Raw genomic sequence first — 23,911 nt, forward strand, 5'->3', positions numbered from 1 at the left:
GGGGTCTTGCTGGCTGCTGGGGGGCGTGGCCTGGAGTAAGGCGGCAGGAGGGAAACAGTGTCAACGGGGAGTGGTTCAAGGGCTGGCAGGGGAGTCGCGGTCCTCAGACCCTCCCGCGCTCCAGTTCCGGATCAGCGAGTACGCGCCGCTGAACATGGTGGGAGCGGAGCAGCCCCCGAGCCCCGAGCTGCGTCAGGAAGGCGTGGCCGAGTACGAAAATAGCGAGGCCCCAGCAGGAGGTGGCGATGCGGGCACCCACCAGCCTGGTAAGAGCCCCAGGCCGCGAGCCGAATCCTTGAGCCGGTGGGGCGAGGCCTGAGCTCCCGGTGGGGCGAGGCCTGAGCTCCCGGTGGAGCCTTGGTAGGGGGGCGTGGCCCGGGTTCTGCAGGTGCGCCCAGGGGTTGGTCCTCAGGTGGAGAAGGACCTGACAAGGTGCGACCAAGGTGAGGCCGGGCCTGAGGGGACGTGGGCTCCAGGGTGGGCGGAACCTGGGTGTGGCTGTGATCGGGTGGGAGGTCTCAGGCCCTTTTGGCCCCCACAGCGGACCTCCCCCAGGACCCTCCAGAAGATCCCCCTCAGGACCCCCCAGAGGATGATGGCACCTGTCAGTGCCAGGCTTGCGGGCCTCAACCAGGCACCGGTCCAGATGCTGGTTCCTCCAGTGATGGCTGCCCCCCGCTGTACCAGGAGCGGTAAGGGGGCGGGGGGGCGAGGAGGGGAGGGTGGTGGAGGGAGGCAGCCCTACTTGCTATGCATTCAGGCCCCAAAGCTCCATTCCTGTTCAGGACTTAGGACAGGGGCTGGGGGGGTGCAGGGCGGGTGTTCTTTCCTCAGGCTGCCCCTCCCTCAGGTCAGTCATAGTGGAGAACTCCTCAGGCCAGAACTCCTCCTGTGCCAGCACTTCTGAGCTCCTCAAACCCATGAAGAAGAGGAAGCACAGGGAATACCAGAGCCCATCAGAGGAGGAGTCCGACCCAGAGGCCATGGTAGGAAGAGGGCAGGGGGAGGGAAGGGGGAGGCTGGAGGCTGTACCCCAATTCCCACTATCTCCTCCATTAATCCAGGTCTTGGGGCTGGGCCAGAGAAGACACATAATAACTCATATTTTGGAGTCCCATCCAGAGTCAGGTCCTGTACTTGATTGGAGGAAAATGGATAAATCACCCTCCTGCTTTTCTGGAGCTCCCATCTCGGTCTAGTGTCAGGGCTAAGTCACATTCACATGAACTGACACCCGAGTAGATGTGCAGGCAGACAGGAAGCTCCACCACGGGAGCCCAGTCACTAGGCCAGAGGCCAGGGAGCAGAGGCCTCTAGTTGCAGAGAAGCTGGAAGAGACAGAGCATGAAAATTCCAGTGAGCAGGTAAAATCAGCACAGAGCAGATATTTGTGTCCTCAGTTTCCCCACCTGGGAAAGAGGAGAACTGTAGTCAAGCTGTGTAACTAGGCGGCATAGGCTCATGTGAGTCTGTGACCAAGCGGTAGAGAGTTGTCTGCTGGGGCTATGTTCCTGCTGGTGGCCTAGAAGAAATTCCACCTGCTTGGGGCAGAACACCATGTGGCCAGAGAGCCAAGCAGGGGCCAGGAATAGGGGCTGGGGCTTCACCCCAAGCCACGAGGACAGGAAGCTGGGATCAGGCTTGCCTTCCACAGGAGAAGCAAGAAGAAGGAAAAGATCCAGAGGGACAGCCCACCGCCAGCACCCCAGAAAGTGAGGAGTGGAGCAGCAGCCAGCCTGGTATGGTGGCCTGGGTATATATATTCTTGTGATGTGTGTACACACCTTTGGAGGGGTGAGGCTGGGAGTGTGAGTTATGGTTGTGATGGTGTGTTGTACCTATATAGATGAGCGTGCGTTAGTGTGTTTGTATGAGAGGACGAGAAAGAGACAAGGTTTCTGGTTTGTGCATTAGTGTATGTGTGTTCTTGGGGGTTACAGCATGTGTGTGTTTATCCTCTATTATCCAGTTGTGAGTAGGCCTCACTGCCAGGCTCAGTATCCCAAGACTTGAGCAACCTTTAGTAGCACCACATGGCATTGCTTCCCTTTGGTGGTGTGAACAAGTTCTTACTGGTCATTAATCTGACCCTGGGCCGCCATTCTGACCCTTTGGTTTGTTCCATTTTCTAAGAAAAATGGGACAAAGATCATTGATAGTCAGCTTTGGTCCTCAGGTCTTCTTTGTTATCATCTCCACATTCCCCTGTGATAACAGTCAACTAAGTCAGCTAAGTAGCTTTACCACACTTGTAATCACCTAGATACTGTGTAGCACTTTGTTTAATGTCTGTCTACCTCCCTCAAAACAATCTGTTTTATTAATCATTGTATGCCTGGTGCTTAGTCTTATCACACACGGAGACTGATGTGGAGTAAACTCTCAATAAATGTTTGTTCAGTAGAGGAATGGATGAGTTGTATGTTGGTGGTTCCTCTTGGACCATGGCTCAGTTGCATGAGTCACTGTCTTTCTTGTCCTAGAGAGAGCCAGAGGGTGAGCCCAGTTCTTGGGATATCATTCTGCCTTGATGGATCCAGTGCCAGCCAGAGGAGCCCAATCTGTGTCCAGGGCTCAAAACCCTATAGTGCCTGTTCCCCCTTCCGCCCAGTACAGCCAAAACAGATTTCCACTCTCACCCAAAGCTGTCACATTCAAAGACAAAGGCTTAGCTCTCAATAGCTTATGACCTCTTAAGACTTACGCAGAGGAAGGAAATGGTGTCTAACTACTGTTGACTCAACTGCTCTGTCTTACTTAGATTCATAAATCAGCATGCTCTGGCTGGGTCCTGTTGACCAGTACAAAGTTGTCTTTTGATTCATAGCACTCACCCTCTCAACTGTGAACATTGGTATAGCATTGGTTTCTGGATGTTTTCCCCCTTCTGCCTTTTTCTCTTTTTTCAAGAGAAGAAACTCTATCAGTAGACAAGAGTTTGCATTTATGGCTAAAAATTTTCCATTCATTTTCTGGGTCTTTTGGCAGAAAAGTCTGGGGTTAGGGATGGGGGTGGCAGGGTTGCTTGAGTGTCCTGTGTGTGTGTGGAGAATCTGTTTTAGCTACACTCTTTGGCAGTTTGATGGCCAGCTATTGGGTTCATATTCTACACACCTGATATATCTGGTCCTGATGAAGTGTTCCAGTAGTTTAAGAGTTAGAACCACATAACTCATGTACATACTCAGGCCTTCTCTCTCATATATCTCCTTCACCTTTTCAACAGCTATTTGTGTGAAAGATCATTTTCTAACACACCATTGCAAAAGTCTTTACAATTTGTTTAGTCATGAATAGCTATTCTGAGAATTTTAACAGTTACTGATGTTCTCATGTCATCTCTCATTCTGCCCACATCCAGATCAAGTATCTACAGTAGCACTCTTCAGGATCAACATGGTACAGCCTTTTCAGATTCAGAGCAATCCTACAAGCATCCTGTTCTGTTTCCTTATAGTTACCTTAGACATACATGTTTGCCCATTTTTAATTGGGTTATCTTCTTACTTATCTTAATTATTACGTATTAATTCTTTATATATTTTAGATACAAGTCCTTTGTCAGATGTATATATTACAAATATTTTCTCCCAGTCTGTGGCTTGCTTTTTTTTCCCTAAATGATGTCTTTTGAGGAGCTGAAAGTTTTCATTTTGCTGATGTCCAATTTATAAACTTTACAGTTAGTGTCGTTTTGAAACAGCTTTATTGAGATATAATTCATGTACCATACAATTCTCCCATTTGAAGTGTACAGCTCACTGGTTTTTAGTCTATCCACGCAGTTGTATAACTATCACCACAATCAATTTTAGAACATTTTCATGACTCCAAAAAGAAACCCTGTGCCCGTTAGCTGTCACATCCCCAAACTACCAATTCCCCTCCAGCCCTAGGCAACCACCGATCTACTTTCCATGTATATGGATTTGCCTATTTTGGACATTTCATATAAATGGGCTCATATAATACATGGTCCTTTATGACTGACTTCTTTCACTTAGCACAGTGTGTTCAGGTTTTATCCATGTTGTAGCACACATCAGTACTTCATCCTTTTTTATTGCTGAATAATATTTCATTGTGAGGATATATCACATTTTCTTTATCAGTTGATGAATATGTGGGTTGCTTCCATTTGGGGACTATGAATGATGCTGATATGAACATTTGTGAACACGTTTTTGTGTGGATGGAAGTTTTCATCTTTCTTGTGTATATGCCTAGGACTGGAATTGCTGGGTCATAAGGTAACTCTATGTTTAGCCTTTTAAGGAACTGCTAGATTGTTTTCCAAAGTGACTGCACCATTTTATGTTCCCAGCAGCAGTGTATGAGGGTTCCAGTTTATCCACCTCCTCCAACGCTTGTTATTATCTGTTGTGTTTTTTTTATGCTTTTTGGGGGGGTAAGTGAGAAAGATTGGCCCTGAGATAGCATCTGTTGCCAATCTTCCTCTTTTCTTTTTTCCTCCCCAAAGCCCCAGTACATAGTTGTATATGCTAGTTGTAAGTCCTTCTAGTTCTTCTGTGTGGGATGCACCACAGCATGGCTTGATGAGTGGTGTGTATGTCTGTGCCCAGCATCCGAACCAGCGAACTCTGGGCTGCCGAAGCGGAGTGCACAAACTTAACCACTATGCCACCAGGCTGGCCCCTGTCTTTTTTATCATAGCCACCCCAGTGGGTCTGAAGTGGTATTTTATTGTGGTTTTGATTTGTGTTTCCCTGATGGCTACTGATGCTGAGCATCTGTTCATGAGCTTATTGGCAATTTGCATATTTTCTTTGGAGAAACATCTATTCAGATCCTTGCCATTTTCTAATTGGGTATAGGAAACATTTTATATTGAAATACAAAGAGTGCTATACAGAGTTGGGGAACAAATTGAGAATATGAATGTGTGATTCAGTATAAAACATTGATCAGTTATAAGGGTCCCTTCTTAACTGAGGTCCCTAATCTAAATTCACATGCAAAATTCTGTGAATTGTTCATTGTTCTCGGGAGATGGTCCATGACTTTTATTTGATTTTCAAAAGGGTCTATTTATACTTCTTAGAAACCTTAATGGCTTTAATAGCTCTCACTGGGTAAACAATAGACCATAGCATTATGGAGCCCAGCCTCTTCAGTTTGGTGTTCCCAGGCATAGATCCCTATAAGGCACATGCTGAACACAAGTACCAGGCTCTTGATTAAATTTTCTGTGTCTTAAAATTAACTGATTATGAGTTGGCTAACCATGCTGTATAAGAAGTAGGTAAATACAGAGATGTATCTGTAGCAAATTTAAGACAAAAAGACCCAGCACATGGTGGCACCCTGATGACTGCTTGTAATCAGTTGTTCTTGGACCTTGGCATTCTATTCTTCTCTGTACATTTTCTGTCTGTCCTTTGTAGACCTTTGTAGCCAGAACTCTAGCCTGGCTAGAACCATTAGTTTGTGAATTGTCTCAACTGAAATGACTGAAACCATGCTGAAGAAGCTTCCTGAGAGAGTGAGCAGAAAGAGGGAAAATGAGAGGGAAGTACTGTATTAATTTCTAGGGATCCAGCATTGAGGAGCAGGGTTGGGGTCAGGGAAAGAAGAAACAGTGATGGAAATAGAAGAGGAGGAAGATAGAGCTAAGAGAGTGAAGCAAGAAGGAAATGCTGAGATGGAATGGGTGGTTGGGAGCACACAGACATTGAGAGAGTTGAGGAATGAGAAAAGGTCATTGGATTGTGGCCCTGGTGACTCAAGAGAGCAATTTCACTAGTGCATACAGGTAGGCATGAGGCTAGGTGATGCAGAAGATAATCCGTCAAAAGGATGTAAAGTTCTTCGTAATATCCCCTTACGTTTTTAAAGTCTGCAGGATATGTAGTGATAGCCCCCTTTTTTATTTCTCTTATTATTACATGTGGCTTCTTTCTTTGTTTCTTTTTTTCCCCAGCCTTAGTGAGATATAATTGTCCTATAACATCGTGTAAGTTTAAGGGGTACAATATGTTGATTTGATGTACTTATATATATTTTTTTTTTGAGGAAGATTAGCCCTGAGCTAACTACTGCCAATCTTCTTCTTGTTTTTGCTGAGGAAGACTGGCCCTGAGCTAGCATCCATGCCCATCTTCCTCTATTTTATACGTGGGACACCTACCACAGCACGGCTTTTTGCCAAGTGGTGCCATGTTCGCACCTGGGATCCAAACCTGCAAACCCTGGGCTGAGAAGCAGAATGTGCAAACTTAACCACTGTGCCACCTGGACGGCCCCTCATGTACTTATATATTGTGAAATGATTACACCATACAATAACCTGCATTATGTCACATAATTACCATTTCTTTTTTGTGGTGAGAACATTTAAGATTTACTCTGTTAGCAACTTTCAAGTTTATAATATAGTATTATTGACTAAAATCACTATGCTGTCCATTAGATCCCCAGCACTTATTCTTCTCGTAACTGGAAGTTTGTATTCTTTGACCAATATCTCCCCTTTTCCCCCACCCCTTCTTTTTGTTTCTTAATCAGTCTTGCCAGAGCCTTATTAATTTTATTTGTCTTGTCTTTTTTATTTCCTTTCTTTGATTTTCTTTGGGTTTACTTTACTCCTATTTTTCTAATTTCATGAGACAGATTAATTTTAATTTTCAGATTTAATTAATTTCCGCCTTCCTTCTTTTCTAATATGTTCGTTTAAGGCTATCATTTCCCTCTAAACACTGCTTTGGCTGCATCCCACAGTTTTTGATGTATAGTATTTCCATTATTGTTCTTTTATTCACCAAACACTAAGTGCCTACTGTGTACCAGGCACTGGGTTAAGAGTTTAGAGTAAGCAAAACACAATACCAGCCCTTAAAGAGCTCATAATCTCATTGCAGAGAGAGAGAGGTGTAAACAGGTAGTTATTATGTAATAGTGTAATAAGTATTTAATTTAAGGTCTGTAGGTTCAAAAGACTGTCACAGAACAAACTCTGCCTCATGTAGTCAAGGAAGACTTCATGGGATATGTGGGGTGACATTCCATCCATCCATCCATCCGTGCATCCATCCATCCCTCTAGTCATTCATTTAGTAAACATTTGTTGAGCACGTGTTCTGGATAAAACCCTATGCTAGGTGCCAGAGCTGTGGCTGGGTCCTGAAGGATGAAAGAAAGATAGGATGGGACAGGGTAGCGTAAGATCTTTGAGGCAGAGGGATCAACATGTGCAAAGGCAGAGAAGCACACAGGGGCATGGAGATGTGTGATGAGGCTGGCATGTATGCTGTGGAAAGATGTCTGGATTTTTGTCTTTTGGTCAGAACTCAGAAGCCATTGTGGACCTTAAAGCAAAGAAATAACAAACCAGTTTTTATTTTAGAGATATTCTGGCAATAGACTGGATCTGAGGCAGAGAGATCAGTTCAGTGGCTCTTGGACTAGCTCAAAGAAAGAAGGACAGTGACTGTGGAGAGGTGGAGACAGATTCAAGAGATACCCAGGAGAGGGAGTAAACAGGACTCCGACTAAAGGATCCTGGGAAGTAAAAAGAGAGACATAAAAGATCCCTTCCGAGTTTTTGGTTTGTGTGACTGGCTGAATGGATGGTGGTGCCATGGACTCGGGTAGAGAATACCAAAAGGGGCACAGACTTTGGCAGAGAAGTTACAAAATTTAGCTTTCAACAGGCTGAGCTTGCTGAAGGAAGTGCTAGGCTAAGGAAGCATGTAGCCCAAGGAAGCAGAAATAAGCAAAGGAGCATTTCTGGATGGCAAGAGAGGATCAGTGCCACAGCTAGCCTGTGTGGTGCCTTTGCACAAATTGTGAAAACGTACCCCTTCTGAGCAGACCAATTAGAAAAAGGCAACCTTTCTTCATAGTAGACTCAGCCTTGCAAGGACCCCACGCTGGATTTCAGCCCCCATTCATGCTCTTGGCTGGGCATCTGTGTACAGTGCACAAACTGCACTACCATCCACAGGAGCTTTGGGACTTACTTGGGGTTGGGGATGTGCCTAAAGGCTCAGCCCATTGTTCACCCTGGAAAAAGCAGGGAAACTGAAGGAGGCTGGAGGCTTGGTCAGGGAGGGAATCTCGTTATTACTAAAAGGTTTAGTGGTCAGGTCTGTCTCCAGTGGATGACATTAATCTCTTTTCTTATCTGTGAAAAGGATTGCTAGAGCCCTACCTATCACCTGAAGACATTGTGAGGATTAAAAGAGACCATGTATGTGAAGTCTCTAAGACATCCCTGACCTCCAGTTTCTGGTACTAGCCATGGCACACAGGAGGTACCAATTAATGGTAAAAGGAATGGTTAAGATAAAAGAAAGTGGTGTGTGATGGTGAACTGTAAAGACTGTATATTTCGTATGTGGTATGACCAGTGAGAACTCCAGATAATGAAGGCCCAGGGAGGGAAGTGGCAGGGAAGGTAAGGGATGGCAAAGGAAGAGGTCAGCGGGCTCTGCTGTGGCATGGGGGGTCTTAGAGCTTAGCCATGTTGGAGTATGGCTAAAGGGAGATGATCTCGGAGTTAAGAGTCAAGGAGAGGCAGGGGCCCGGCCCAGTGGTGCAGCGGTTAAGTGCGCACGTTCCGCTTTTCAGAGGCCCAGGGTTTGCCAGTTCGGATCCCGGGTGCGGACATGGCACTGCTTGGCACGCCATGCATCCCACATATAGAGTAGAGGAAGATGGGAACGGATGTTAGCTCAGGGCCAGGCTTCCTCAGCAAAAAAAGAGGAGGACTGGCAGTAGTTAGCTGAGGGCTAGTCTTCCTAAAAAAAAAAAAAAAAAAAAAAAAGAGTCAAGGAGAGGCAGAGGTGCCTGAGATGAGAAATCTGACAAGTAGCTTATGTTATGGTTTGGGAAGAGTGAGGCAAAAAGAAGAATGCCATCTAGGCAGAAAGAGATGGGTATTGGGAAGGGCTTGTAATAGTAGTGATGATTTGGAAAAAGTAAAACAGCAGTATGCAGGATGATGTGGAATTCCAGTGGCAAGATACAGCAAGGTGATGCTCACCCTGGCATCCTGAAGCCTACTCTCTCTCTCTCTCCCTTCCCCTGCTCAGTGAGTCTGAATGAAGACTGAGTGGAAGAACTGAGGGTTTCTTGAGGGAACATAGTAGGTGATTTGTTCTAAGGGACAATCCGGTTTTCACTCAGCACAAAGGACAGCAGGAAGAGATGTGCTCTAGGTCGGTGTGTCGGCATGGGTCTCAGAGAGTTTGATGGCTTGGTTGATCAGTTGATGAAGGAAATACTTACTTTGACCCAACTGGGTCAGACATTTGGGATCTCAAGGTTCAGTACAGTGACAGGGGCATTTTGGCAGCTGCTAGACAGACGCTTATAGCCACTTAGGTTCCAACTAAAGAAAAAAGCTTCTTCCTGAGTAACAAATCACTCCACACCCGAATATTGGGGGCAGTAGGCAAGTGAGCCAGAGCAAGGCAGAGCTAGAATCCAGATCAGACTTCATGGAGACCTGGGGAGGACCAGTAACACGAGTCCAGCACTTTGTATTTCATAAGGATCTGTTACTCACAGCGTCTTACTCCTCATAATGACCCTCTGTGGTAGGTGAAGTTACCTGCATTTTACAGAAAACAAAACTGAGACATAGGAGTTCCTAGAAGAAGCTGGACGTGTTTACCCAAGGGATATGAATTGACTTTTCCAAGTTGTCGCCTCTTTAATTGTCTGTGGCCTTTGGTTGAAGGCAGCTCAGGCTGACCTTATGGGACTACCTTACATGTCACCAGCTATTCTAGCCTTTAAGGAGTGTTTCTTCTCTGTGCTGGAGGCCAGGACTCCATCTCAGGCTAAATTGAAGGTCCCACAGGGGAATCCATCGCCCCCTCCCCATGACCCGGACAACTGAGGGCTATAGGCCCTGACAACCGTGTGTGCGTGTGCATGTCTGGGAGGGCTGTGCAATCACTCTCTACTCTGTGGGCTCACCACACACACAATGTGCATTTGTGTTTCTGTGTGTGCCTGTAAGTCTTCAGAAGAAGAGTCAAAAAAAGAGAATTTCTTCTTTCGACGTGTCCTCTCTTCTCTGTTTCTGCTTCTTTTCCCGTTTTCTCTCTCATTTCTCATTCTCCTCTTCTTTCCCTGTGAGCTTAGGTGGTGCTGTGATTAAGTCCTCTCGCTCAGGACTTGTCACTCAGCTCTGCCAGAGAACAGGGTCCCTCTGAGGCTGACGCTTCGTAACCTCAGTTAGTTGCTGCATAATCCAGAGTTCTGCTGACAGCCGCCTGGAGGTGGGGTAGGGACAGATAGAATTGGTGTAGCCTCACCTGAGACTGGGTCTCACCTGAGGTCTGCCCCCCTGCCTCTGGCACCATCATGGCTGAGTGGGACCAGAGAGCAGCATGTGACCACAAACAAAGATTTGTTGTGAAGGTTAGGGTAGAGCTGAGTCAGGAGAAACTGAGGAAATGGTGCTTCAGCAGCAGCCTGGGGTCAGCCCGTCTGTCTCCTGTCCACAGCATCAGGGGAGAAGAAGGAAGGCTGGTCATGGGAGTCCTACCTCGAGGAGCAGAAGGCCATCACTGCCCCTGTCAGCCTCTTCCAGGACGTGAGTGGGACAATGTCCACCTAGGAAAACCTTGTGTTCCCAGTCGAGGGACTCATGACCAAACTCAGGGCTTCTGGTGTTTTCTGTGTCTAACATCCCTTAAAGGACTGGCAGAATGGAAGCGGGAGAGACAGCTTAGGAGCCTGGTGTCGAAAAGGGCTCACCGTAAGGGGCTTCCAGGGTGGGAAGAAATAGGGACATGGGACCCAGGCTCACCCATCACTGGGCCTGCAGACTTTTGAATTCTATTCAATTCTACACACTGATCTTTCTGTGGCTTGGGTGAGAGAGAGCCCCTAAGTCCAGCCCTGACTCACCCCACATCTTTTAAGGGACTTGAGATCTAGTTTCTCCCCTTCTGGATCCCTGCACTAAAGACCCCCGAATAATAATCCCCTTGGTAGTACCAGGCGGGTGGGGCCTAAAGGCAGCTCCTTCACCCCAAGCCCACCAGGCAAGGATAAGGCTGGATGGAAGCTGGGTCCTCTCCAATCTGTGCATTGACAGTACCAGACGGTCACCCATAATAAGAATGGCTTCAGACTGGGCATGAAGTTGGAAGGCATCGACCCTCAACACCCCTCCATGTACTTCATCCTCAGCGTGGCCGAGGTGAGCTGAGGCCTGCACCACCGTCCTGATGATGTCTGTCAGGATAGATTGATGGGCCTGCCAGGGACACGGAGGGCCTGGACTCAGATGAGAGAGACAGTGCCCTGCCCTCAGCACACAATCTAGTAGGGGATTAAGGTAGGACACATAGAAAGCTAAAAAATGAACAAAAATCAGATGAAGTGTGAGGGGTGGTGATGGTATTGAGTGGGCGTATACTTCAGTCTGAGGCGACCTGAGGAAGAGAGATCCCAAGGGCAGGGATGTTGGCATGAGTCCTACAAGGAAGGTCCTTGTCCTCTTGGAGCTCACAGTTGTGTGGGAATCAGCCAGATAAAGACATCAGTGACATGCCACAGGGGTGGCGACAGACGTGAGCAGAGAGGCACCGACAGGGCAGGAGAGGCCTCGTAGAGGAAGGGCCTCCTTTGCTGAGTCTTGAGAGATGAGTTTGGAATGAGTAGGGTGTTCCAGGCAGAAGAAGAAAAGTGGGCAGAGGCTCTGGGGTGTGGACCAGGCTGCATGTCCAAGAAGCTGCTGTCAGCTCAGTGAGGCCAGAGCAGAGTGCACAAGTGGGAGCAGTGGGAGGAGATGGCAGAAGGAAAGGTCACTGGGGCCCTAAGCAGGCCTGAGCCTTGGTAGGTGCCCTCCGGGTTCTGTCCAGGGCTTGAAAGGGCAAGAGGTGTCAGAGAATCTCCCTGTCTTGCACCCAGAACTCAGGGCTCGTGAGTACATGAACTGTCTTCATCGCAGGATGGGAGAGCGTGGGGCAAATTTCACGATGGCGGGGAACCTGGGAGCAGAGAGGTGGGGTGGGGAACCTGCTAGCGTCAGTGACATCAGAGCCCCTGAGACCCCCAGGCTGGGCCAGGAGAGGTGAGGGAAAGGGAGCGGCATCTGCTGGCATTGCAGTGCCCGTGATTCCCCCTCACGGGGCCAGGTGTGTGGCTACCGCCTGCGTCTGCACTTTGATGGGTATTCCGAGTGCCATGACTTCTGGATCAATGCCAACTCCCCTGACATTCACCCCGCTGGCTGGTTTGAGAAGACTGGGCACAAGCTGCAGCCCCCCAAAGGTAAGGCCCAGCTGGGTTGGTCAGGGTGAGGCAGGGAGCCCTCAGACCCTCCTCCTCTTCCCTGTGGTCCCCCCTACCCTGTTCCCCATTGCACACCAGCCTCTCTTCATCGCATCCTGCTGTGACTGGGCCCCAAGGCTTCTGCTTTGCCCGTGCCCTTTGAATGTCCACTCAGGTTGTGTCCTGCTGTGCCATGGGATCCCTGGGCAGGTTCTTGAGGGTTGTGGGGTCCTCAGGCCTGCTTGACTCTGCTGCTTCAGTGTGGGGTGCCCTCACCAGGGCCCAGCCTCTGTCTGCACGGTGCTCTGTTCGTCCCCCCCGAGGGGCCTAGGTTACAAGGAGGAGGAGTTCAGCTGGAGCCAGTACCTGCGCAGCACAAGAGCTCAGGCTGCCCCCAAGCACCTGTTTGTGAGCCAGAGCCATGTGAGTGCCCCTGAGCCAGAGTGGACACCCACCCCCTAGGACGGAGTCACTGCAGCCAGCCCAGGGTATCTGCTCATCAAAGGAGAGCCATCCACTGGTGCTCTCAGTCTTGTTCTGGTTTCTCACACCAAATGGGAGGGGCACGCTGGGCAGGCCAAGGGCCAGAGGGGGAAGCTGATTACAGATTCTCCCCCGGTTCCCTCCCTCCTGCCTACTGCAGAAATCCTCCCCTCTGCACATCCCCTCGGAGCCCCGGCCCTCCATCCCAGCCTGGGCCTGGAGAGGTCCCTGCTCTTGTTTCTTGCTTTGGTCTGCTCGGTGGTTTTTGGTGTAAGGTCCAAGCTTCTATTCTGCGAGCTGCTTTTTCCTTCCTTCTCCCCAACATTGAGCCTCTCCCATTGAGTCCCAACAACTCACCCGTTGTCTTTTTCTCTGTTCAAGGCAGCTGGCAGCTTTATCCAGCAGCTAAAGTATCTCCTAATCCCAAGCAAAAGGTCTGAGGGATGTAGGGAACCCCCAGGAGAAATATCACCATGTCAAAAATCCAGGACCCCCGTGGGCCAGGGGCTCCGCCGTGCTGTTCGGGAAGGAGCATTACTCCCCACACCCCCAGTCAGGCCCTGAGACCATACTTACAGGTTCTCAGGTGACTGGTGGGGTTCTACCCACTATGGTGACAGGGAATACAGACTTTTAAGTCAAACTGTTTAAACCTTGGCCCCACCATTGACTAGCATTGTGGTCCTGGTCAAGTTACTTAACTCGTAAAATGATGGTGGATGGTGACCCCTGTCTCACAGGGTGGGGGAGGCTTGTGCTCAGCCTGGCACACTCGTTGGGTGAATGCGTAGCCCCCTGCCAGTCGCTCACCTTCTGCCACAGTGAGGCTTCCTCTGAGTGCATCTTGGGGGCCAGGAGTTCCTGAGTGGCCTGGGGCTTATGATTCTGTCCTGGAGGGACCCTCTTTCCCAGCCTGTTTCTTCTGCCCTCCCCCCCGTCTATCCCCCCAAGCATGACTCCTGGGGAACTGACTGCTTCCTTTGCCAGTGGGTTCTGGGCCAGCACTAGCCGGTCTGGGCCTGGCCGTGGCAGCCCCTCTTCTTGCCCCCAGAGTCCCCCACCCCTGGGCTTCCAGGTGGGCATGAAGCTGGAGGCTGTTGACCGCATGAACCCATCCCTCGTCTGTGTGGCCAGTGTGACCGATGTGGTGGACAGCCGCTTCCTGGTGCACTTTGACAACTGGGACGATACTTACGACTACTGGTAGTGGGAGGGCCCAGACTTGGCCTGGGGGGTGAGGGGAGGGCAGAAGGCAGGGCGAGGGGTGGGGGGCCAGTGCTTTCAAACCTCAGGCACCATGGCCCCAGCCCAGTCCTGACTTCAGATTTGCTCCAGGGTGTAATTGTCCTCTGGATTTGATCTATATCATAAGAAACACAATGCAGTGTTAAATGTTTTATCTGAAAATACCAAAGTTAAGACAAGCAAACTCCTGTGTTCATGATTTTCCCTTAGATGTTATGGTGGTATTAGAGTTTTCAGTTAATGCTGCAGTTTTCTGACTTTCTCCTCGGCCTTCTGTGTAGCTCTCACTAGGAAGTAGGATGAGAGTGGGCCCTGAAGCCGTGCTGTCATAGGACGGCAGGCTCAGGGCCTCAGAGATTCACCTGGGACAGTGAAGTATTCTTGGGTTGCAGGTGTGATCCCAGCAGCCCCTACATCCACCCAGTGGGCTGGTGCCAGAAGCAAGGAAAGCCCCTCACCCCTCCACAAGGTGACCCTGCAGTCCGAGCAAACGCCCCTTCCTGGGCCTGGCCCCATATCCCTCTCCCCTGATCCCTTACCAGGACCTCATTAGCTGGGTCTTTAGGGTCAGGATGAGGGGGCAGATGTACCCTGGAGCCTCATCTCTGCCGGGAGTTTAGAACCCTTTGATTTTAGGAGAGGCCTGTCAACCCCTGACTCCACTGAGGTTCAAGGGAAGAAAGTTAGATGACCCCTCAGCAAGGGAGCAGGGGTCCCGAGTGACGGAAGGGTCCTTCCCTTAGGGAGCGTTAGGCTGGCCTATGGACAGTAGAGGTACAGATGTGGCTGGGCTGGAGCTGGAGCAATAGGGCCCAGTAGAGGGTGGGAACCAGGGTTCCCAGGCAGCCCTGTGAATGTGAGGTGGTGACATGCTTGTTTCTGATTAGCACCCCTCTGCCTCCTGCCTCAGGAGCCCCCTCCAAGGAGCTGGCTGTGGTGATGGGGGGGAGATGGTACTCCAAGGGCCTCGCTCCCTTCTGTGCTCCTGGTCCTGCTTGGGAGCAGAGAGCTCCCCCTGTGTGCCTGGGTGCCTAGACAGTGCTCTCCTGCTCTCCTCCAGACTACCCAGACCCTGATAGCTTCTGCTGGGAGAAATATCTGGAAGAAACTGGGGCCTCTGCCGTGCCCACCTGGGCCTTCAAGGTGGTGAGTCGGCTCTCCCTGCTCCCAGAGCAGAGCTCAGTAAGGCATGGAACCCTTGGCCAGCCAGAATGGGGCCCTGGCCTCCCCCTTTGGCAGACCACAATTTCCCAGGCACAGCACTAGGGCTCCCTTCTTGGGGCCTCAGCTCTGCTGAGGTGGGCCTGGGCCCGAAGGCTGCTGTCCCCCTGCAGCGCCCCCCGCACAGTTTCCTGGTCAACATGAAGCTGGAGGCCGTGGACCGCAGGAACCCAGCTCTGATTCGTGTGGCCAGCGTGGAGGATGTGGAGGACCATAGGATAAAGGTAGCTCCAGGACCCTCAGGCTGGGGGAGTGGACAGGCCAATTGGGCAGGAATTCTGTGCACTGGTTAGAGGTCAAGGGCATGGCCTGAGCCAGACATAAGGCAGGCCGCACGTTGTGGGGAAGAGAGCTCTAAACTTGAGGCCGAAGATCTTGGATCTCATTTTAGCCTCATCTGGGACTTACCTTTGCAGGCTTGGCAAGTCTTTTCCCTTCGCTGAGCTTTAACCTTCTCATCTGTAAAATGGGCCTAATAAGACTTGTCCTACCCACAGATTGATGGGAGAAGCCAGTAACTTAATGAGTGAAGCCCTTGGAAAATGTGGCAGCCAAGATGGATTGCGTGGGGTTGGCCCCTTGGTTCTTCCAATCCAGAATCTTGCTTCTGACAGGCCCTAGGGATGGGGAGAGCCCCTGGAGCCTGGAGGACCTCCCGGCTCATCTGGGCCCCTTCCACGAGGAATGCCTGACCTCCACGGACCTTTTCTTCCCAGCTCCACTTTGATGGCTGGAGTCATGCCTATGACTTCTGGATTGACGCTGACCACCCAGACATCCACCCGGCGGGCTGGTGCTCGAAGACAGGGCATCCCCTGCAGCCTCCTCTCCGTGTGTACCGCTAGGACCCTCTGACCCTTTCCCTCTGCTGTCCCACCCTGCCCCCCAGCTCTGACAACTTCCCTCCTATAGGTTGCCCTGGGGGCTCTGACCGTCATGCCCAGGTCTGATGCTGCAGGCTCCAGTGCTCACAGTGAGCTCTGGGACCCCCATCCTCCCTCTCTGACACACTAGGCAGTGCTTCTGGCTTCCCCACTTGTTGGGTTTGGGGTATTGAGGTGTGAGGGGGCAAGGTCACCTGGGAGCATGTGCTTAGAAGGTGGTTATACACCTGGCAGTTCTCTCAGCGTCTAGCAGAGCCACACAGAGCAGGCATTGGGTTTGCTAAGGAGATGCTGGCTCCCTTCAATAAAACTCTGTCCCCTACGCAGGCAGGGGTTAGAGGTCAGGTCACTGGACTGCTCGGCCCTAGTTCTCACCCCCAGGATCCCCCCTTATTTCCCTGCTGCCACCACATCTGTCTCACAGTCGATTATTCTCCAAGCGTGAGCAGAGCCTAAAAAGTTACCAGAATCTTGGGGATGGACACAGGGAAACAGAGAGAATAGCATGAATCTGCCTGATGTGGCTTCTAAGGTATAGCTGTGCCCCCACCAGCTCTGAGTGGAGCTCCTCCCCTAGGGTTCTCCTCTCTGAGACAGAGGGCATGGCCTGCTATCTCAACGAAGTGTGTGAGAGCCAAGCCCTCATTCCCCAGAGAGGGGCAGAGAGCCAGCAGCAGGCAATGGCGTCAGCCTGGCTCAGGGCCCTGTACCAGGGGCACTAGTTCCTAGTGCTGACCTTCCCGGGGAGACTCCCCTCCCTTCCTCCCTCCCCACCCCAGGACCCTATGCTGACTCTTCCTCCTGCTCCTCCAGGACCGAGAGAGCCCAGCTCTGCCTCCGCTGGGGACTGTCCTCCTCTCAGCTGTCAGCGCCTGCCGCACGCCAGGACCTCCAAATACAGCTTTCACCACCGGTGAGCGGAGGGCTCCTGCTAAGAGGCCTCGGGCATTGTTCAGAGAGGGTCTGTTTTCCACCTGCTGTGTGCGCCCAGCTGAGCAGGGCTCACCAAGACGCTCTCCCAGTGGAGCTAGGGCTGGGAAGGGCTGAGTAGGAACCAGTGGATTCAGCCTAACTGAAGCCGCCTCCTTCTCCAGGAAGTGCCCCACTCCTGGTTGTGACGGCTCTGGCCACGTCACAGGCAAGTTCACAGCTCACCATTGCCTCTCGGGCTGCCCACTGGCCGAGAGGAACCAGACCCGGCTGAAGGCGGAGCTGTCCGACTCGGAGGCCTCGGCCCGTAAGAGGAACCTCTCAGGCTTCTCCCTAAGGAAGAAGCCTCGCCATCATGGCCGGTGCGGAGGGCAAGGGTGCAGGGCCTCGTGTCCTCCTGGGCCAGGCCAGGCACTGAGTCCCTGCCACGGACCTGGTCCCTCTCTCTCCAGGATTGGACGCCCTCCAAAGTATCAGAAGATCCCGCAGGAAGATTTCCCGAGTGAGTCCCAGGTCACCTCCTGCCCTCCACAAAGTGTTTACCATGAGTGCTTAGTAATTGTTGGTGGGGTGAGTCGCCGAAGGGCCTGGAGGGGGAGAAGCTGGAAGGAAGGCTGAGATACGTGGGGAGCATAGAGCAGTGGCAGAGCACGGGATGCAGCCTGGAGTGACCTTAGGTTCCAGCCCCATTTCACCCACAGCCTTTCTGTGAGTCTGCGGGAAAGGCACAGAGCCTCTCTGGGCCTCTGGTTTTCTACCGTGGGCAGGATGATGCTCCCGGCTCTGCTATTCTCAATTCTAGGCTTCCTGGGAGGGAGGCATCGCTGTCACTTTCTAGCTGTGTGACCTTGAGCAACTCACGTAACGTCTCTGAGCCTCAGTCTCCTCCTTTGAAAACATGAATAATGCTTGCCTTTCAGGTGTCAACTACGTAAAGTAATAGTGCCTTCTACTACCATTTACTGAGTACCTACTATGGGCAAAGCACTGTATATGAAAAGCACATCCACTCTGGCTGACTCCCACAAGCACCCTGCAATGTGGATACCGTGCTCTCCTTCTAGAGAAGGGGAATGGGAGGCTCAGAGAGTGAAGGCACTTGCCCAAGGTCATTTGCCTTGTAAGGGCAGAGCTGGGGTTTAAACTTGGGTCTGACTTCTCCTGCCACGTGCTGCTGGTTTAATAGACAGAAAGCACCTAGCCCAATGTCAGTCCACTTCTCGACCCCTTCCTGTGAGTCAGCTCGGCTGCCATGACAGAGCACCACAGATCGAGGGGCTGAAACAACAGAAATTTATTTTCTCGCGCTTTGGAGGCTGAAAGTCCAAATCAAAGTGTCAGCAGATTTGGTCTCTCCCTCCTCCTTGGCTTGCAGATGGCCATCTTCTCGCCGTATCCTCACCTGGTCTTTCCTCTGTGTGCGTGCGCCCCTGGTGTCTCTGTGTCCAGATTCCCACCTATAAAGATGTCAGTCAGACTGGCTTAGGGCGCACCCTGGTGGCATCGGTTTACCTTAACCACCCCTTTAAAACCACCCTTTAAAGGTAACGCAGTCACCTTGTGAGGTGCTGTGAATTTGGAAGGACACAGTTCAGCCCATAGCGTGCTCCAATGGGAGGGACAAGGTGACTGAGCCCTCCACTGGGTGACAGGTTCATCTTACGTCTTCAGCCATCAGCACAGGGCCTGAGACACAGCAGGGACGCTGAGAATCTTGCTTCAGGTGAGCTGAATGCACATCATTCTAAGGTGAGAAGAGACCTTGAGAAATCACCTGGTTCATTGCAGTTTCTGGGCAGGACCCAAGCTAGTCCAGTTCTTCAGGAACAACCTCTGTAGCCTGGGCAGTATAGACCACACGAGTAAAAGGACAGTCCTGAAGTCAGACTGCCTTTCACAGGCTGTGAGACCTTGGACAGGTGACGCCACCTCTCTGAGCCTCAGCTTCCTCGTCTGTAAAACACTGATGATAACAGTGTCAATCTTAAACGGGGATGGGAGGCTTAAAGGCGGGGTCCATATAAAGTGCCCAGTAACCTGTGGGAGTTGTTATTAGTCCTGATCTCTTGCCTCACTCCTTCTTGCTGCTGTTCTGTACTCTTCCCTGTGGTGGAAACAGAGGGCAGTTCCACAGCCTCAGGCCTGAGTGAGGAGGGTCTTGGCCAGCCTCCAGGCCCTCAGAGGGAGGACTTCAGGGGATGGGAATGCAGTGGGCGCCACTTCTGTCCACCCGTGGTACACCTGGTCAGCTTCCATTGCAGGGCCACAGTTCTGACCACCAGAGGGTGCTTGCCTACTGTGTTCATTCCAGAATTACCCTGAGAACTGGGAAGTTGTCTTTCCAGAGGCTGAGGCTGTGACCCAGAGAGGGCTCACCCAAGGCCACCAGTCACTTCAGGGGCAGAGCAGGAGACAGAGCCCAGGTCTCTGACCTCTGTGCAGGGCTCCCCTGCTCTCCCAGCTGGCTCCCACACAGAGGGGACACTGGTTGCTCTGGATTTTGTTCCAGAAGAGACTCCCCACACATCCATGGGTAGACCTCCTCAGATGGGCTCTGGGGTTTGTTGGTACACAGCTCTGTGGGGAAGGCTGCCTGGAGACAACAGGACTCCAGTGTGCCTGCCCTGCTCACGGGGCTCTTCAGCCCATGAGTGTTTGTAAAAACAAGAGGAAACCACAGAGATTTCCATACCCAACCAGTTCATTTACAGATGGGGAAACTGAGACCCGTATTAAGTTCCTTGCCTGGGATTAAAGAGCAAATTAGTAAGGCACTGACCCCACCTCCAGATTCTGAGTCCACTGTATGTTTTCACTGTGCTGTGCATTTTTTCCCCCTGGCTCTCCCAGCTTTTCCATAGTGCTGGTCCAGCAAATGTTTGTAACTTCCGATAATAGCAGTGCTATAGACTGAATATTTGTGTCACCTCAGAATTCGTATGTTGAGGGGGCTGGCCTGGTGGCGCAGTGGTTAAGTGAGCACCTTCCGCTTTGGCGGCCTGGGGTTCACCGGTTCAGATCCCGGATGGGGACATGGCACTGCTCAGCAAGCCATGCTGTGGTAGGCATCCCACATATAAAGTAGAGGAAGATGGGCACAGATGTTAGCTCAGGGCCAGTCTTCCTCAGCAAAAAGAGGAGGATTGGCAGCAGTTAGCTCAGGGCAAATCTTCCTCCAAAGAAAACATTCATATGTTGAAACCTAATCCCCAGTGTGATGGTGTTTGGAGGTGGGGCCTTTGGGAGGTGGTTATGTCATGAGGGCGGGGCCCTCATGAATGGGATCCGTGCCCTCATAAAAGAGGCTCCTGAGAGCTCCGTCACGCCTTCGGCCGCGTGAGGACACAGCGAGAAAATGGCCGTCTGTGAACCAGGAAGTGGACCTTCAGCAGACACAGAATCTGCAGGCGCCTTGATCTCGGACTTCCCAGCCTCCAGAACCGTGAGAATAAATTTCTGTTGTTTATAAACCAAAAAAAAAAAAAAAAGAACAAGAGGAACTGTTTCTGACCCACAGCTGAGTGATTGGCAGTTGGATGAGACACTGTGACTGCCTGTGGGCGCTCCTGTCCTGGGTTCCGGGGAAGAAAGATAAGGAGCAGGCTCCCCACAGACTTGGCGTTGTCCCCCAGTCCCTCACCAGGTACATAGAGCCAGAAACAGAGCGTCATAGAGAGGCACCTGGGAGGACAGGGGGCCAAACTCACGGCCAGATAGGTAAAGTGCTTGTGGTGGGGACTGTCTTGGGAGATCTGGATGCACCCCAAATGGATGCTGAGAGAGCTGTCTGCGCTGGGCAGAGGTAGCAGGCTCCTTGGTGGTGCTGAAGTGGAGCTTTCGGAGTGTGAGAGGAGCCCGGGTTTGGGAGGATGAGCAGAGAGGGCAGCAGGCAGGCAGAGCCACAGAAGAACAGTCCGTGAGGCTGGGAATGCCATCTGAGAGGCTCTGAGGACAATGGCGAGGTGCCGAGGAGTCAGGGTGAGAGGCTGAAGCTAAGGGGAGAGAGGGAAGGACAATCCGTGATGAGCAGGGGAGGGCCTGTGAGAAGAGGGCAGCGGACTGCTGCATCCGCACGTCTCGAATTAGCACCCAGTGAAGAGGAAAGAGCCAGCTCTCCTGGACTACCCGTGGGACAGTGACCACGTGGCCCAAAGCCAGCCAAGGCTGGCAAGGGGGATAGGGGCAAGGTTTGTCAGAGCCGCCAGAAGTAGGTGAGCTCCAAGTCGGGGAGCGCCAGTCCTGGCCACGGAGGAGGCGAGCAGAGCAGCGTCACTCCTCAGCTCGTACAGCAGCCTTGAGGCTGAAGGTCAGGAGCCAGGGATTCCAAGAACACATCAGGAAGCAAAGTGACAGGCAATATGGAGTTGGCGGGTGGGTCATGGATCACTTTCTAGGGACCAGAGTAGGCAGGGGGCCGGTATGCAGGTAGCGAACCAGACCAGGCTGGGGAACAAGGGAAAGGAATGGAGCTTGAGGCAGTGGCAGTGGCTAGAGAGGTGGGCTTCAGACTGGGCAGGGTGATTCTGTTTGAGAATCAGAATCACCCTGGCTCTGCGAGAGTTGTTTGGGTCCCAAAAGGTCATAGGAAAAGGAGAACAAACAAAATGGGCTTCTGATGTCAGAGCTGAGCTTGCTTGGATGTTGGGGGCCATTTTGATGCAAGGTATCTAAAGAATGGTGTTTTCGAGGATGCTGCAGGATCTCCAAGAGAGCATCCTTATAGGGCCCAGGGTGATGCAGCCTCAGAGAGACAGCGGTAGGGTCATTCCAAACAGCTGACCTGAGAGTCCTTAAAGTGAGGAACAGCTTTACCAGAGGGAGTGAGCACGGGGTGAGGAGTCAGACCTACATCACCCTCTTGGCTCTGCAAGGCTATCAGCAGGGGGCCAAGGTCCTCCCGAGCGGTATGGGTATGAGCGGGCTTCTGGGACCACATTAGTGCTCAGCATTGGCCTGCCAGCCTCTGCCTCTGCTTTCTAGCACTGACTACCGATGTCATGCACCAGTCCCTCTTCATGTCGGCCCTGTCGGCCCACCCTGACCGTTCACTCTCAGTGTGCTGGGAGCAGCACTGCAAGCTCCTGCCAGGAGTGGCGGGCATCTCGGCCTCCACAGTCACCAAGTGGACCATCGATGAGGTGAGGTGCAGGGCCCCTCCCCCTCCCTCCTCCCCTACTTTACCCTCTCATCACGCCCTGACAGGAGGGCTCAGGAAAGGCCCTCCCCAAGCAGAGCCCAACGCTGCTTCTGACACTACCTCCTGCTCACCCCTCTGCTCCATGGTCCCTCCCAGCTGCCCAGCAGGGCTGACTAAGAGCCTGTCTGATGGGCCCATCCTGGTGGATAGGGAGAGAGACATGCTGCTAGTCCAGCTGGAGATCCAGCAGGAGAGACAGGCTTCAGCCCTGGACCTCAAGAGCAAGGGACTTCACCTTGCACACCCAACAGCACAGAGACGGAAGGATCCTCTTGGGCTGATAAGAAAAAGCAACCCTGTCATAGCCTAGAAGCCACCATGGCCATGTGGGCCCACCTCTCCTCTACACTCCCAAGCCCCTGTCCCCTTAGCAACATGTCTTTTTTGGTTTCCAAGGTCTTCAGCTTCGTTCAGACCTTGACAGGTTGTGAGGACCAAGCACAACTCTTCAAAGATGAGGTAAGGCGCAAGTGCAGAGTGGGGACAGAAGGGTCACCGTCACTGAGATGGCAGGATCAGTGCCGTCATCAGCACTGCCACCAGCTAGGGAGGGCTCTCTGTCGTCCCACCTGGATGAGACTAGTCATAGTGACCCACGTCTCTGGGAAAAATCTGGTATAGACCGAGGCCCAGTTTGCAAACCCTCTGCGTTCAGACCATCCTCAAGAAGGAGAAGGCATTGTGAAGACAGGACTCCATTCACCCCTCTCCTCTCTGCCCAGACTTTTGTTTTCCAAACTTAGCTTCAACAGTACAGTCAGTAAATTTAAAGCGTATTTTGAATGGCATGGATATTGCCATTTACTGCAAGGATCCTCACATACACTTAAAATCAAGACCCAAGAGCTTACCAAAGATAAGAAGCCGGAGTTGTAGATAAAAGAACCCTCACTTTAGAGACAGTTTGGTTTTGAATCCTAGTTCCGCCCAATTTGAGCTCTTTACTCTCTCTGAGTCTACATCTTCTTATCTGTAAAATGGAGATAAAATGAGTATAATGATGGCTACCTTGCAGGACCATTGTGAGTGTTAGAAATGAGGAATAGGCCGTTGTTCCAGAATGTCTGGCATAATTATGTCACTAGCATAGATATTACTATATAGCAATACTATAGAGTAATATATGAACCATGTCACTATACCAGAAGGCCTAATACAATGAGGGCTCAGTCAATACAATGGACAACTATTGTGTAGTTGTCCTTAAATAAAGAACTTTGTTATGACCCTCCTAATTTGTAGAGTTTGAAACTGGAAGGGATCTTTGAGGTTGTTTAGGTCTTCCTTACAAAGAGTCCACACATCTCCCTTCACCTAGGAAAGTCTAGTCTTGTTCCCGCCCAGGTCAGGTGCCCATAAGAAAGGACTTTGCTCCTCTTTCCCTGGAAGAATCTCTTTATCCAGGCCCAACACAGCCAGGTTCTTCGTCGGACCCTTGTGTGGTAGAGCTCCCAAACTCCTCCCCATTCTCGTGCTTGCCTTCTGGGTTGGTAAAAGATTACCATAATATGTGTGTTCAGAGCTTTACCCCATGTTTCAGATGCCCTCTCACCAACACAGAACACACTAGGCTGTGGCTGCCCTAGATGTTTGTAGTTTTTGCTTTTAAAAAGACTATTTTTTAAGATTTTATTTTTTCCTTTTTCTCCCCAAAGCCCCCTGGTACATAGTTGTATATTCTTCGTTGTGGGTCCTT

General features: G+C 51.3%; 1 protein-coding gene across 1 annotated transcript in view; it reads left to right on the forward strand.

The window, feature by feature from the left end:
- L3MBTL1 (L3MBTL histone methyl-lysine binding protein 1) overlaps positions 1-23,911 on the forward strand; it is a 62,928-nt gene that overhangs the window by 1,600 nt on the left and 37,417 nt on the right. Inside the window, exons 4-21 of the mRNA XM_046678935.1 lie at positions 125-266; positions 542-692; positions 851-986; positions 1,655-1,739; positions 10,479-10,567; positions 11,075-11,179; positions 12,120-12,255; positions 12,587-12,678; positions 13,790-13,941; positions 14,376-14,452; positions 15,044-15,129; positions 15,318-15,428; positions 15,921-16,035; positions 16,902-17,001; positions 17,183-17,380; positions 17,471-17,520; positions 21,999-22,156; positions 22,612-22,674. Coding sequence (XP_046534891.1) covers positions 125-266; positions 542-692; positions 851-986; positions 1,655-1,739; positions 10,479-10,567; positions 11,075-11,179; positions 12,120-12,255; positions 12,587-12,678; positions 13,790-13,941; positions 14,376-14,452; positions 15,044-15,129; positions 15,318-15,428; positions 15,921-16,035; positions 16,902-17,001; positions 17,183-17,380; positions 17,471-17,520; positions 21,999-22,156; positions 22,612-22,674 — 2,046 coding nt within the window. The remainder of the gene's footprint in view (positions 1-124; positions 267-541; positions 693-850; positions 987-1,654; positions 1,740-10,478; positions 10,568-11,074; positions 11,180-12,119; positions 12,256-12,586; positions 12,679-13,789; positions 13,942-14,375; positions 14,453-15,043; positions 15,130-15,317; positions 15,429-15,920; positions 16,036-16,901; positions 17,002-17,182; positions 17,381-17,470; positions 17,521-21,998; positions 22,157-22,611; positions 22,675-23,911) is intronic.

The sequence above is a fragment of the Equus quagga genome, chromosome 12, assembly GCF_021613505.1.
Source record: "Equus quagga isolate Etosha38 chromosome 12, UCLA_HA_Equagga_1.0, whole genome shotgun sequence".
Classification (NCBI taxonomy): domain Eukaryota; kingdom Metazoa; phylum Chordata; class Mammalia; order Perissodactyla; family Equidae; genus Equus; species Equus quagga.